At 40.4% G+C, this 16,495-nt stretch overlaps 2 protein-coding genes across 2 annotated transcripts in view; both read left to right on the plus strand.

The window, feature by feature from the left end:
• The first annotated feature begins 563 nt into the window (after positions 1–563).
• Positions 564–6,130, plus strand: LOC112964773 (ovomucoid-like). The gene is given in 10 exon segments (XM_026063296.1): positions 564–698; positions 701–758; positions 761–847; positions 1,822–1,841; positions 2,710–2,846; positions 2,987–3,044; positions 3,338–3,474; positions 4,255–4,315; positions 5,354–5,463; positions 5,948–6,130. Coding segments are annotated over 10 exon segments (849 nt in total). The 3' UTR covers positions 5,994–6,130.
• A 9,378-nt stretch (positions 6,131–15,508) lies between these two features.
• LOC112964954 (ovomucoid-like) overlaps positions 15,509–16,495 on the plus strand; it is a 5,033-nt gene continuing 4,046 nt past the window's right edge. Inside the window, exons 1-2 of the mRNA XM_026063575.1 lie at positions 15,509–15,566; positions 16,043–16,065. Coding sequence (XP_025919360.1) covers positions 15,509–15,566; positions 16,043–16,065 — 81 coding nt within the window. The remainder of the gene's footprint in view (positions 15,567–16,042; positions 16,066–16,495) is intronic.

The raw sequence follows: 16,495 nt of genomic DNA on the forward strand, positions 1-16,495 counted from the left end.
ACTGTGACTTGGTCTGTAAATAAGTACTCTCTGCTGATAAGGTTCAAGTGACATTTTAAGTGGAGTCTGACAGAATCTAACCTGCTTTCAAGTCTTCTGCTGAGCTTTTCTATACCTCAGCAGTGAAGCTGCCAAAAAGCTCTTTTATCAAACCAGCACTAAATACCATTAACTCAGGTGAGACACAGTCCTACCAGAGTCACCTGGGAATGTTTAACTAACTAGTTCTGCTGACAGCAAAGCCGCACCTGACCCATGTTCACACTTCACCTAGTGGCAGATATCTGGGAATGCAGAAAAAAGCCAGAAAACAGAAAGGAAACTGGAACTTCTTAGGCTAATTTGCAAACAGGGTAGTATCTCGTACCTATACTGCTTCTGGGAGGAGGGCATCCTAGTGGGAGATTTTATGCTGCAGAGAAAAATGACAAATCTGTCGTTTAATCCCCTAGATATTTTGAGCTACATACATTTCCACTAGAATCCTAACACATTTTCTTTGTCAAAAAGTTGTTTAGTTTTGCCCACAGAGCAAGTGATGCTTGTCTCAAGTTATTAACCAAATGTCCAGCCAAAATCAATTGCCTAGTAGAGGCAGACCATTACCTGAAAGTCAAGATCTCAATAAATATTACCAGCCTCATTGTACCAGTGACAGATTCGGCTGGTTGTTTTATGTTACAGTTGAACAGTTTAAGACACCTGCATTTGTATATATTCACAGTCTGCCTTGTGGAGACCATCTCAAGAGCAGAGCACTAGCAGCCTGCAAACTCAAGAAATACTTCCATCATGACCGTGGCAAGTGTTTTTGTGCTGCTCTCTCTTGTGCTTTGCTGCTTCCCAGGTGAGTAACTCTCAAGGCACTGCAGAGGCTTTGTATCTGAGAGACAGACCTGGCTATCTTTTAAAAAAAAAAAAAAAAAAAAAAAAAAAAAAAAGGATATTGTCCTCAAAGAGAAAGAATTTTATCCTACAAAGAGCTGGTCTGTCTCAGTGTGTTGGCATCGCACAGAATACAGGATCAGATTTCTGGACAGTCTTAAGTGGATTACTGTTGTAACTTGTTGTCTGTCAAAATACAAATAACTGCAAGTGGAGTTCTGTGCTCGTAATTAATGCTGTGTACAGTTAAGGTTAATTGGTACTTGAAACAAGGCCATAATGAGGTGGTCAGACCTCCAATAACTACTCATGGATAATATAGTAATGGCACAAGCAAGTTCTGTGCATAAGCCTGGCAACTTACATGTATTACTTTCACTGCAAATGGAAAAACAAGAGATGAAAACAAGCCAGAGTTTAATATTTTCTTTGCATATTTAGATCTGATGAAATTACAAAGTCAAAGATGTGTTTTTTAATACACTCAGCTCTTTTGAAATACATATTCCTGACAACAGGTGCTGTATATGTTTGTTTATCCTGTTGGCGACTATTTGAATTTGCATTTATCTGTATTGACTTGGGTACCTTTTCAGATATGCAACAGCTATTCTTTAGGATCAAAAATAATGTGTAAAAGATAAGGAAGGAAAAGCTATTCCATTCAACTAATAAGTCTATGTATCTCAAAAGAAAAAAGAAGAAAGCTATTTAAAAATACATTTCTTCACAATCAGCAATAAGAAACAGTATTATATTTACCAACATAGGAAAAAAAAACCACCCTGATTTATTAGTTCAGGAAACCATTCAGTAAAAACCACACAGTTTGATACAGCATATAGGAATGCTATATCCAGATTCCCAACTTTAACTGAGGTCTTATTGATAATATTGGCTTTGTTTCACATTTTGTACCTCTTTTTTCTTTTCCAGATACTGTGTTTGGGGTTGAGGTGAGTGGAAGGTTTTTCTGTCACTTTTTTCAGATATATGGCCTGATATAGACAACTGAGAAATGCACGGTAACCAAAGGGATGAAAAAACCTAAAGCCTGCAGAAGCTTAACTGTTTTTCTCCAAACATGAGACTGATGTCATTTTAATCAGATGGTTTTAAAAAAAGGATATTATCTTTCTGTTAATTCTATTCTATAGCTATACTATGTAGTATAAAATATTATATTATACTATTAGCTCTACATCCATACTGTATGTTAATAAGGTAGGAATAGTAATAGCATAAAATTATTGGGTGAATTCATTTCTGACTAGCCCTAAACTGGTCTTAGCTCTAAGCTGGCCATATATGATGGCAACAGACTGTGACATCACAAACTTCCCAGATACAACCTGGCAAAAGAATAAAACCGTATAAGGCACTCCAGCTTCCACACATCACGTGTGTGGATATTAACGAAAGTTGTTCTTCTGATAAAACCATCTGTGCTTTGAAAATGAAAGAGTAATAGTGAAAGTGCACTGGAGATGCCACATGAAGGTAAGAATGAGGGACCAAAGCTCAACCTTTGTAAAATGACATCTAGTGAGTTTAAGAGACTGTCACTGATTTACCCCAGAGGGTGGCTGCATGGGTGCAACCCTGTCATCCTCCTCACCCACTGCATTGGGGCACAGGGTATCCCTGCAGAAAGGATCCACCCATTACCAGACTGACACACCTGCACAAGTTTGTTTTACGGTAGCAACAACAGAGTGAAAAATCCACTGCAGGGAGGTTCTATCTGGTCCTTCTTTCATGTAAAATGAGAGATGTACATGTAAAATGTTTTCACTGCCCTGTTGCTGTACACTCCTTTGACAGGTTGACTGCAGTAAATATCCCAACACTACAAATGAGGACGGCAAAGAGGTGCTGCTCTGCCCTGAGGCCCTTAACTCCATCTGCGGTACCGATGGGGTCACTTACAGCAATGAATGCCTACTGTGTGCCTACAACATGTACGTACTGGATAGGAGAGCTCTCCTTGTGAGCAGGCAAACTCAAATGAGTCTGCTTCCCTTTATGTGAGACATCCCTAGCACTTAGGATGCAGCAAGGACTCTGCTGAATTTCCTAATGCTTGTCTTTCCCTCTCCAGTGAATATGGAACCAACGTCAGCAAAGATCACGATGGAGAATGCAAGGAAGTCGTTCGTGTAAGTAAAATGAAGGGCAAGGGTCAGGTCCAATTTCTGAGTGGTCAAAGCTGCTTATTGACTTCTCCAAGAGACAATTCAAACACTAAATAAGAGGATGTATGAGATGCCAGAATCTTGTATTGGACTTCTTACGGTGAAATTTGATCATAATGACACAAAAGGCATTTTTTCCCTTTGTGGTGGACCCTCAAAAGGCCAAAGGCATAAACCCACCAGATATACTTGCTTCCTATAGCCTCCCTATAGCCTATAAGCCTTCACCAGTACTTTGTTGCATGTTCCTTCCACAGATTGACTGCAGTAAATATTCCAACACTACAAATGAGGAAGGCAAAGAGGTGCCGCTCTGCACCAAGGTCTTCAGCCCTGTCTGTGGTACTGATGGAGTCACTTACAGCAATGAATGCCTGCTGTGTGCTCACAACATGTAAGTACTGTGTATGCAGAGTTCTCCTTGTGAGTAGGCAACAGGTGCTTTGGCCTTCTGGCAGCTGCACTTTTAAACAGCAGAATTTCTACCAAGGTCTTTTCTGTAAGGCTCGTGGACTCTGACCTTCCTCCCTCCCTGATAAGTAGACCCTGTTTTCCTTTGTGCTTAGAAGGAAAACTGTGCCTTTCATCTCAAAAGAGAAGTAGAGGGTTGAGTGGGGATTTAATTCAGGAGAGAATGCTTCTCTTAACTAAATTAAAAGGGTCTGTGTGGCAGATGTTGCCTTGCAGAGAACAGCAACTAACTTAAGGTGCATCTACCTTGTCAAATGACCCAGCTCCTATTTCTTCCTAACACCCTGTCCCCTCTCTTGTCCTTAGCATCATGCTTTATAAAACAGCGCTCTGGCAGGCTGTTGTACCACCTTATATTATATCTGTCTCTGAACAAAAATGTCACAAAGCATTTGCCTTCAAGTGCATGTCTTCAAGGCCATTGGGTACCACACTGCATGTCCAGGAAAGTGGACAAAGACTGTCTTGTGTGGAGGGGGCTAGCTCTGAGCTGTGTGGATGTGAGTCAGTGTGGTCCAGCTTGCTTGCTGCGGAGACAGGGGTTGTTCCCTGAGCTGGTGTTTAGAGCAGAGCAGATACAGGCTAAGCTGGATGTATATTGTATCCCATATGTTACACCTGAGGCCGATTAGTATTACTGGAGCACAGTTTAACAGAGCAGGTTGCTCACAGAGCTCCCTAACACTTGCCTCTCCTTTTCCAGGGAACAGGGTACCAGCGTTGGCAAGAAGTATGATGGTAAATGCAAGAAGGAATTTGCTACAGTAAGTGTGAATTATGTAATGAAGGACCAGGTGTTAGCCCCACTGATGTCAGTGAAAAGAATGCCAGTGTCTGTAGCAGCCTGCAGACTAGGAGCAGACTAGGAGCATAGCTTCAGCACAGTGAAAGATTTTGCTTTCTCCACACATAATACACATTATCCACACTCTTCATGTCAGAAAAAGAGAGTGACTGCACAGGAAGGGATCAGTAAAAAAAAAAAAAAAAAAAAAAAAAATCAGTAGCAGAAATAAGTCATCAGGACAGAACTGCAAATAAGAACGCAGAATGGCTTTTGAGATCAGGCTGATGGTCCATCAAGCACATGGTGACTTGATGAAGAGCCCAACCTTCAGCAGTGGTTGAAAGGACTGTATAGGAGACAGTAGGAACAGAGTGAATATGTACGGCTCTCACCAAACACTCTTCCAACCTCCAACTCTTCTCAACTGATGGACTTCTTAAACTAGATGTGCTTTCTATGTATCCAGTGAGCCTCGCTGGATTTCTCTTCCATGCATATGTCCAGCCTCTTCCTGGACCCGTGTAAATATTTTGCACTATGATATCCCTGAGTAAGTGTAGTACCCATTGCACAAAGAAACAAAATTCCACTCTCATAATATCTAGGTGATCTTCCCATTGTAAGACTATATGAGAGACATTGGACCCTTATATCTATCAGCGCCTCCGCCTCTCTAGATGCTAGGATTTTTCCAGTTAATTTCCTGGACAGGTTGGAACATGATGCAATCTGAGCATGGCATGTTCACTGAATGAACTGCTGCTGCTTAGAAATGCTGTGGTCAGGCTATGATATAGATCTCTTTAAACAGGAAATTATGCTCTATTTTTATATTATTAAATTTTTCTAGCATAGGAGAAACTGGCACCTCAGCTTATGTCAGATTATGCAAGGAAGTTAATTATTTTATTTAGGAAACAGATCGTTATCTTTATCATTGAAGCTGTAGCCAGGAGTTCAAGCCCATTTGCTATCTACTCCTTCGTATCTTTCATATTAGACTTCTTTTTTCCAGGTTGACTGCAGTGACTACCCTAAACCTTTCTGCTCGCTTGACTATATGCCTCTGTGTGGCTCTGACAGCAAAACATACAGCAATAAGTGTGACTTCTGCAATGCGGTTGTGTATGTACAAACATGGATCACATTTGTGTTATTCACTACCTCCTACAGGCACAAATTTGCACAGCTACTGTTTCCCTGCTTACTGACCAGCGTTGACTAGGGATTTGGGGTAGAAGAGAATACCAGGCACCATGCCAACCATTCATTTTTTCATCTGAGCACACAAAGGGCTATGCCTGGTTTGTTAGTGTGAATGGTTTGAACACCATTAGCCTTAATGGAGTTTTCTCACTTATTGCAAAGAAAATTAAATTTGAAGTTTCATTATAGTTTCCCAAAATATTTTTAGTCTTAAGAATGAGTTAAATCATTTCACTCATCTCTTAATAATGAAATGAAATAGCTAATGGGATTCTCTGAGTCTGAGATCCTTTGGCTCTGGAGCAGGATCCTATCTAATGCCTTCTGTAGGAGCCAAGGGAAAGGATAGATTAGAGCAGGCAGTACTCTGTCTAATCCATTTTTTTCCTCTCCTCATTTTCAGAGAGAGCAATGGGACTCTCACTTTAAGCCATTTTGGAAAATGCTAAATATCAGTGCTGAGAGAATTTGCCACAAGATCCCCACTGGTGAACCCCCACTGAAGATCTCACCTCAGTTCATCTTGCTCTCTGGGGGACTCAGTTCATCCCTGATTTTCTTTCTCAATAAACTTAAATCAGCAACATTTTTTGTGTTGTTTGGTGCTCTGTCTCACGCAATGTTTTCTTCTGATTTGTTGAATGATGATGCCTGACTGAATAGGTTACGCACTTGTGGCTCTGGGACATAACAAGAACAACATCTTGCTCCCCTCCCTGTCATAAAAGGCAAAAATTAAAAACAGATGTTTAAATGATACTTGGCCTACATCAGTAATCAGGCACTTTTGGATATTTGACCTTATAAGGGGTTGAAAGACTGCTCTGAACTGATGACACCAGCTGAGGTATAGCTAAGGTATTTCTGGTGCACTTTCCCTGTGTAGGCATCATCAGCAAAAGCAGTTGAGGCTGTGCTGTTGTCTGAACCAAGAGCTGATCCCTGGCCTCCTGAGTGCAGTTCTTTAAAAAGTATAGCATTCTGCAAGGGCAGCCTGTCAACAAAGCCCATGCTTTTCAGACATGTGAGTGTGCCCTGTCTGTTTGTCCGGGTCTCCCAAGTGACTTGTTTCTAGGCTTTTTTCATCTTGGAACCCTCAAGTATTTTCAGATATGTGCCCTCCTAGGGATGGTTCCTGCTTACTTGTCTTTTCTTTTAATCCTTAATAACAGTACCATTTGCCAGCCAAGGAGGTATTTGAGCAGTGTTTCATGATCCAAAGGCAATATATCCTTCTGTTTTTGAGAGTGTGACCTCTTTCATTAGCTCCTTGTCTATTAAATTTATTTTGCTTTTGTCCTTTGCTGGTGTATTGAATTGGTGGGTTTTTTTTGATCCACACGAGAGAAACATAAATAAGTTAGACATACCCCTTCTGAAAAGTAATGTCTTCCAGATGCATTTCCTTTTGGGAGCCGAAGAGAGAGGGGTGTTTGTTTTTCTTGATGGAATGAAGTAATTTGGAAAAAAGGATGCTTTGGAGCAGCTTATGTTGAGATTGGTAGATGGATGAAACAGTCATTTCCAAATTGAGTTCAACTTTTCTGGGATCCAAGGGACAGGCTCATGTCAGTGTGAGATAATCAGACTATCAGGCTACTAATGCAAATCTAATCCATGATGGTAATGCTCTTTAGGGAAAATTAACAGTTTATAAATTCTCTGCAAATGCCCATAAAAGCTGTTCCATCTCTAGCCCAGTCCAAGGACTCTCTTCAGTATTTGAGACACCCTATTGCCTAATTTCCCAGTCCACTGTTTTTCTGATTTCACTAAAATTTAATGATACCTTATTGGGATGAACCATGGGAATAAAAGTAAAGGCGTTCCACTCTGGAAGCCATTCATTTCAAATCTGCAACATTTTGCTCATGAAAGAGCACTGTATGTAAATAAGTACTGACTCATGCACATAGAGAAAATTTGGCAGTATACGCTGTTCAGGTTTGTACAGTTGGCCTTTTGACCGCAGGAATTTTTTATGGTCCTTCAAAAGCTACCTGCCACGTATTTCACTTGAAATAATGACACATAGTGTGTATTTAACATATACGAACTTCTTGTGATTCCTGTTGATGAAGAAGCATTCTTCCTGGCTTAGAACATGGCTTACCTCAGTAAATATTGTCAAGATTACCACCCTGACAACAGATCTGGGATGTTATTTCAGAATAAGGGTGGATAAACCAAATACAAATACACGCACACACGCGGGCGTGCACACATATATATGCATGATTACCATCTGAGGGGAGAATCAGGACCGCAGTTACTGAGCTGAACACAGGCTCTACTATGTGCAGACACTTCAGGCACCATTAAGACAGCAGGCATGTTGATGCTGTTTGCTCTAGCCCTTTGCTGCTTCCCAGGTGAGTAACTTTACTGACTAGTGCCTATTGCTCTGTGTTTGAGTAAGTTCTGGCTGTTTTTAAAACTACAAAAACATCCTCAGACTGGAAAGGGTTTCATTCTACAAGGACTTATTTACTCCTAGAAAGATGGTGTTGAAAAGACTTGACATCAGAGACTATCACTTATGGGGTAATATTTTAGCAACAAAACTGAGTGGGTAAGAACAACTGTGGGAACAGCTCTACGATCAACGCTAGTTTATGCATAATGAAAGAAGTGACATGTTTGTGGTACAACCAGGAGACTCAGACATCCAGTGTTTAAACTCTGAAATGTTGCAGAAACATGAATTATTTTACTGAAAGGAACTGAACTTTTCTTGTAGGCATCACAAACTGAAAGATGTGATTTGAGAGCTGGAACAGTTGTAGAAGCTTTATAGATATTACATCTCACAATATACTTTCATTATTTAAGCACTACTAAAGAAATGCATATAAGAAGCTGTCCCAGGATACTTAATAGCTGTATGGCCCTGTTTTTCTCACTAACCTGTTTATCTTTGAGTACATGTCCTGCTTCATCCTCTGAGACATAGAAAATGTATTTATCTTCTTTTCCTTCATTTTATGGACCCTTTTTCATCTTGGCTGTAGCCCTCATAATGTACACAGCAATGTTGCAACATACAATATGGTACAAAATTTTGCATAACATTATTTTTATCTAAGAAGTCATTTGTTAACAGTGAATTAAAGGTTTTATATTCGGGACATATATTTGCAGATTTTAAATATACCAGTATCCATGACCTGCATTTGTGTCACAGTTTCTACTGTTTTTTCTTTCTACTGTTTTTTTCTACTGTTTTTCTACTTTTCTACTGTTTTTTTTTCTTTTCTTTTCAGATACCATTGCAGTGAAGGCGAAGGTAAGGGACAGTTCTTTCTAGTTATTCTCCATCATTTATTTCCTGAAAGCAGTTTCAACAGAAATCATTGTTAATCACACTGTGATTGAGCATTTGAAGATCCTGAGTCCTCCAGCTGTTTGAGCAATATTTGCCACACATATTATGGGGTGAAATTTTCATTTCAGTCCGATAGTTTCAACAAGTAGTGCAGGACTCAGTGAGTGCCCAAGTTGCTGTCACAGTTACTGCAGCAGCATTTATGACATTTACACATGCTCTACATTGCTAGAGGCTGGAAGGGCGCATTAGCAACACACCACTGTACTCCTGCCCTATCCCTCAGCTCTTTCTAGGCTTATGCTACCAGCCAGTACCAGAGGAAGCCCAGGTGGATCTCTGGTCTCTCCTTAACATCACCTATCAGTTGCTGAGAGATCTTTTGTAAACATGATGTTGTATCTATCTACAGGACTACTGCAGTCATCATACCATACCCAGAGCTTTCTGCACTTTAGAATACATCCCACACTGCGGGTCTGATGGCATAACATACGGCAATAAATGTTTATTCTGCAATGCATTTCTGTATGTATGAAAATAAATCTTTTCACTAACTAAACAGCAAACTAACTTAGCTTACACTAACTAATCTATCTGCCCTTCACTGGGAGAAGTGAAGTTCTTTTATTTTGTGTTTACCTGTTTCCTTATCAGTAAGGGCTGGTGATTTTTATGGGGAGATTTTGCCAGGAATTCCTTTCTTTGAGGTAGAAAGAGGTAACAATAGTAGAGTTAAGGAATTTGCTGAAAAGCTTTCTTCCAGCATACAAAGTCTATTTCCTACAGACTATTTGTTCTTCCTTTAAATTAAGTCTTTATCTTGTCTTTGAATGTTAGCAGTAAAAGCAAATGGCTGTAATATCTTTCAGAATTTTTCTGTTTTGGTTAAGTTCCTCTATGATATATCCATCACTGGAGGGACAGACAAACATTAAAAGTCCAGATGCTCTATCTCTGAGATACCTATTTTCTCCTCCCCAGGAGAAGCCGTCGCACTCTTGCCTTGCTATATCTTCAAGAGTGTTACCTCTTCGAAGGGCTTCAAATCAGAAAGAGAAACCTTCCCTTGCAAGGTTTCCTATGGCAGATGCTGCCCGAAGACTCGTCCCGAACCTTGAAAGCTCCTGATGAATCCTGAAATCTCTACTAAATAACAAAAACAGCATTCATATCCTGTGTTAATACTATGTTTCATGCTGKTTTTTCCTCAGCTGTCATGTGATTATATCACAGCAACAATCCTGGGGTGCAGGTATTAATAGTGAATTAAGGAAGAGAAAATATATTGTTCTGATTTACAAAGAAATCAACTCCATCTACAAAGGCAACAGGACACTCCTGAGGGCATCTTATTTCATTCAGGTTTCTGAAATAAAACCAGTAGTAGAAATGTAATCTGGTGCAATGCTCCTACTGATTTGTTTCATTAAGAGTATGCTGGACAGACGTCCACTTAACCAAGGAGGAACTGTCCGCCTCACTAACTGCTACTGTTAAACACCTGCTGCCTCACCCTTTTATTACTATTCGTACATTATGCATATTCTGGCAGCCTGTAGAGGCCCCAAGCAAACCTGAACATACACATAATTAGAGACAAACCCAGGCCAAAGATTTTTACAGCTGGGAGTGTTTCATGGCCGCTCTACAGAAAGCAACTGAGGCACAAACTGGCTCTCAGGCACTGGGAGCTGCTCACCTCCTTTTCAGTTTCCCAGCTTAACCACACTTTCTTATGTGGACAAGAGAAGTGTGTCAGTTCAGATCACAGCTGAATCTTCTCCCCTTGAAAGCTGGGTAGGGAGCACACCTTTCAGTGGAGAAAACCCCTTTTGCAGTCTGCTCTGCCTCCCAAAGCAAGAGGACAGCATTTTTTCTCTATGCAGGCAGACACCTGGCTGCTCACATGCATGTCTGCAATATGCATCAGTGCAGGGTACTGCAGAAAACCASTGGACAGAGTCAGACCTAATAGGCGAGATGTTTGGAAGAGTGCTAGCAACAGTTCCCACAGCCCTTTCCCGCACCTCACTCACCACTTTGCTGCTGCTTGTAGGTAATTGCATCGACTGTCGCTTGTGGAGGATYCTCTGAGATTCTTCGGCCTCTGGAAATCTTGTCTGATGAAAGGAAGGGCTCAGAGTCATAATGTTAATTTATTATTCATTAACAGTTAGTGAAGTGCTGGCAGTGCAGCATGTTGTGCATGCAGCMGTCTCACAGTCAAAGAGTTAATGATTTTAAGTGACAATATGTCACTTTCCAGAGACTGGAGAGAGTAGCTCTTTAGAGACAATTTATTTCCAAAAGACCTGACTGTGTGTAACCATTTAGTGCCATGTCCCTTCCCAGAGCTGGAATGTCCCTCCTGTGAGGGGGAGGTCTGCATGCTAGAAGGCATTTCAGTGGCACGTGCAATTTCTTAGGGCCAAGACAAAGTGAGGCTCTGCGATGCAGTGYTGGGGATGTGCAGCTCATGGGCTCCATACTCATTCTTGTCCCCCTCTGCTGCACGAGGGGGATAAGAGAACACCAGCCCCATCACATATTTTCTTTCTTAGGGAGGACAGAGAGGATGAAGAGGGCCCCAGAGGAGCCATGCTGCCTCGGAGAACAAGCGGAGCTCCTAGGTGCCCTCAAGATCCTAGAGATCCTTGGAGCRCAGCTTCCAAGGGCCTTTTCTGCCGAACAGGAAAACCTGTGAGGCAATTCAGGGGAAACTGTGAGTAGAAATGAATAGGGCTGAATCCTCCTCCCTGATGCAGAGCTCAGTTACACAGAGGTACTTGGGAAATAACTGAGGGCAAAGCGTGACCCCAGCAGGATCACTGTGATGCTTCTGTGCCAGGTGGCCAGCTCTTCGGGTCAGAGAGGAAGACAATATTCTTTTAGGAACATCTTGTTGGAAATTATTTTTTGTTGCTGCTCAATAAAATCCTGCCACAACAACACAAAATCTTCTCACTAATCTAACTCTCCCTCCAGGAAATTCAAGGCRGGAAACACTGCCTGCCTGCCRAGGTWTTTTATGGTAYAATTCTTTAAGCAGTACCTCATTAYCTGTTGTTTATGAATTTAGGAAATGCCATTCAATTAGCCMACAAACTAATTAGCACATTCCATGTGGTTATTTTATTCTGCTCTATTTTATATCACTGCTTCTGTTTTAGTATACTTCTGTTTTAGTATACTTCTGTTTTAGTTCTACTTTTTGCTGGCTAAAATATACCTCAGGCCAGCCTGGATCTTTCTGTTAATACAGTTTCTCTCTGAGACTTCATTCAGGAAAAACAGTTTGTCCCTACATTCTTCCTCTATGTGGAGAAAAATAAAATGATGTTTTAAAGGAAAATTACTTGGAGACCTCATTTCTGGGGGGTAGCCATGTCAGAGCTATTGCAGTGAGACACAGCTGAGACTCATTGTGGGATTTGGATGTGTGGGGCCAGATCCTCAGCATTTTGCTGTAAGTATGTGGTTCCCAGACAGCCAAAWTATTCCAGACACCCTTGCCTGTGGTATCATCTATGGTTAAACGACAGGAGATATGCAGGCAGAAATCAGATAGCTGAACTGCAAGGAGAACTATTACATGAATACAGCTCAGAGCAAAGGTTTTACTTGCTCTAAAYTGAATTCATATTCTTACAGAAAATCTAGTTCTGCCCCCGTGTGCATAGGTCTGGTAACAGCAATCTGCTTTAAATGATCTTGCAGTGTGTCACATCACTAATCAGTGGAAAAGAAATACATTTTGTATTTTTCTGTACCGTAGCATAGTATACAGGAGTATAGTACCATTTTATTCTTGATAACTATGTGCATTGTATGACAGTATTAYATGGCAGTAAGGGCAGTGGTATTGCTGCCGGAATGAAAACATGCTGTGTTATATGCATACATCCACCTTTTTTCAAACACTTGAAAAGTATCATTACTCTTTGAAGCCAAATGAAGCCTGTGACACGTTTTAAACTAAAGCAAGGAAAGTGAATGAGGAATTTCTTAGGCTGTGGCAGATTATGGACTTGCCTGAGATAGGGAATCTCAAGACCAGAGGAAAAGATTCCCAGGAAAACACCACTGTTAGGGGAAGAAATAATTCTGGATTAGAAATTGTTAGAATTTCCAGGATTATGGGAAATTTACCCTAATACAAGAGGATGCATCATGTGGCTACCAGTTTTTATCCTATTTATGTGGCCAAAACCTGCTTGATGGAAAAGTTTGCCTTCTAAAATCTTCAAATAGCAGGAAGAGTTTTAATTAAACTGTTTTATGGATCATATACCTCCAGAAGAACAAACTAAAAACAATCCTATACTCAAACTCACTTTACTGAATGCACCATCATGAGATTCTTGAATATTACAGCAGACTTCGGAACTTGAGTTCATTTCCTCCTTCCCATTCCCAATGTGTGTAGGACTGTTCCTGAAATTCACTCTTCTAAATGTGTTAGGACAGTTGATTTTGACCCTTCCCAAAGTCTATGTTCTCTCCTGCCCAGTAATAATTACTTGTGTCTTGTTCTCTTTTTTAGTCCAGCTTCTGGTGCCACCCCACATCACACCTCGCCCAACAGCTTTGCCCAGACTGCTTGCATTTATCTTCCATCCTTTCTCCAAGGCAAGACCTGTCTGTAGCAAGACCCTTTCCTTGTTTCCCTTGTTCTCCCTCCTGCCCTATGAAATGGCACTAATTACTGGAAGAAGAGAGGAAAGTGTTGCTTTTGGTGTAGTCCTGGCTGGCCACCCAGACCCTCAGAGGCACCAGTTGGTCAGAGGGGGAACCCACCAAGCAGAGCTAATTAATCAAAGGGCTGATGTTGGCCAAACATGAGAATGATGCCATTCCCTACCAGGTACCTTCTAACTCACAGAAGATCCTGAGAGACCAACATGATTTCAGTCTGGGAGGAGAGGAAAACAGAGATGCAGCACAATTTCTGATAAATGGAGATCCCAAATCTAGCAGTGGATACGCAGAAATTGGGTCATAGGGCTGAAAAGGAGACACACTACATTCTGGTAGCCTCCCTAACCTCCTCAAAGCCAGAAAGCACCATCTCCACTGATGGCTGGTACAAGTTCTGAGGAAACCTTGTTGTCAGGCTTAGGCATTCTCGTCGTTGGAGAATAATCAATATTAACGCTTCTGCAATTATTTCTTCCCTTCCAAATACGCTTATGATCAGTTAAGGAATCTGGCAGTCATGTCACTCAAGATGCTAAGAATACAACAAAAACAGCTTTGAAAGGAACCCTTTAACTCCTGTTATTTGTGAATGAGATCCAAAGAACCTTACTCATTTATTTTTCAGAAAAAAAGCTTTCATTGACATGAACAGGCCAAATGCTGCAAGCTCTATTTTGTGACTACAGTTACAATTTCAGCTACAATTTTATGGTTTATCTGCCCATGCCAAGACTTGAACATCTCCCAGGATAATAAAAAAAACACTTCTGATTTTCTATTTAAAAATCAGGCTGCCTCTAAACCACACATACAGCTCACGCTGCTTCTAAAACTTAAACRTGTTGTTCTGTCCCTCACTTTCTTCCTTGACTAACTTAGTACAAAGACGTTTTATTTTATGCAATATCCCTTATTTGTTTTTCCATATACCCGGCACAGAACTGAACCATTTAATAGAGGCTAACACATTATTCTTCACTTATCTTCTCTAAAAAAATGGCTTCCAGCTGACACTCTAAGTTTAATGACAAGTAACAGAAGGGGAACAGGTGGGTACCTAAGGACTTGCCTTCTGCTTGCAGCTGCTGCAAATTTTTCATGAATATCTTATGTGTTAAGAATCGTATTTCACCTGCACAAAAAAAGTTTATCTGAGTCCAAATTTAAGGCTAGTTATTCTCCTCATTTCTTAATCAGACCCATCCCCATTGACAGCAGTTGGATAACTCCTGTTCCTACATGGAAAGATCTTTTAAACTCCTGAAGTTTAAGGTAATRCTTTCCTGTCATGATGACTGATTCCTTCCCATTGATGAGAAATTTAGAGTACCAGAAAAACAAACAGAGTGCAGAGASATTCACTGCACCCTCAGTACCTTTAAAATACACAGATTAAAATATACATAACCCCATGTTTCCTGTCTCTAAAAGCTTAGGGTGTCCCCTGCTGCTGTCCCATCACTCTGCTGTACCTTGCAAATCTCCTGGTGCCCAAATACTGTATACTGTATACAATATGCTATGCACAAGTTTAAATGCTTTCACCAAATTGGTGCTTTTGCTTTACCAGCTTCCATATGGAATCTCATCAAATCTACTCTTGGTACGATGTTCTTCCTGCGTGGACAGTACAAACGGCTCATAGTACAGCAGGGTGCCTTAGTTAACAAGATGGGCGTAGCTCACATTTTTATTCAATTCTTCTGGGCATTTCTCTGACAAAGAAGCATTCCTTAGGGCTCAACTCAATAACCAATACAATTCTGTTGGTTTACAGAGCAAATAATTACTTTATGAAATGACTTTACAAGCAAGGTCAGGGAGAAATATATATAGAGACARTCAACATATAGTCCTGCCAGTGAAGGCTGAGAAACATCTCTGCTGAATACAGCAGCAACAGGTTTGCAAGTAACAGAGTGTCCAGCCCTCTCCACTATGAAGATAACAAGAATTGTTGCCCTTCTTGGGCTAGTGTTTCTCAGCTGTCTTTCCGGTAAGCTGTTTCTGTTGTAGTCTGTGCTAATATTTCTAGTCCTCCTGAACCTTTGCCTATAGAAAGATGGGGTTATATATGCAGCCTAAAAAAAGAGGTCAGCTTTCTGGAGAAGAGACAGCGATGATTTCTCTTTCGATGAAATTCATCCTTGTGCAAATACTATAGGTCTAGTGACACTGTCTGATTTACACTTATGAGATTTAATAGGGATAATAGTGCTGCAAGAGGAGAAAAGTTCATATCTTATTTCTTTAGTGAGTCAAAATTTCTGTTTTCACAAACAATTGAAATATTTGTATCTTAGGATATTACTTTTGGTTTACTCAGACTAGAAGAAACTTTTGGGAAAACAATCACTTTTCAGTAGTAAGAAAGTGAATTTGGTGACTGATGGAAATCAATGACTCCAAAGGAATTTTAATCAAGGACATTGTAAAATTTTTATATTTTATAATATCTGTTTTTTATTGTAGATGTTGTTACTGGTGGTCGATGGGTGAGTAGTAGATCTTCTTTGTAATTTAGTCTTGATTTCTAAGTCCAGATAAATAATTCATAATCACACTGTGTCCCAGAGAAGTCTTGAGAGAGAGACAGAATGAAAGAGAAAAAGTGAGAGAGAAAGGAAGAAAGAAAAGTTCCCCTAATAATTATACTCTTTTTTCCAAAAGTAAGAAAATAAATACCTGTTAGAGAAAGATATTTTACCATGTTGATAATAAAAAATGGCAATTAATAATGTAGAGTGGGATTCTGCACAGCACAGAGAGACAGCAGAAAACCTATACATTTTTTAAAATAACTACCTAAATATCTTCCCTATCCTGATTTCCTAAGGAATGATCATTTTTATCAGTAATGCATGTCTACAGTACTGAATGCCTTAACAGTGAAAATGAGACTATGCATACTGTAAGAAACGCGGT

This window comes from Apteryx rowi, unplaced genomic scaffold (assembly GCF_003343035.1).
Source record: "Apteryx rowi isolate R43461 unplaced genomic scaffold, aptRow1 scaffold_2, whole genome shotgun sequence".
NCBI classification, from domain to species: Eukaryota; Metazoa; Chordata; class Aves; order Apterygiformes; family Apterygidae; genus Apteryx; species Apteryx rowi.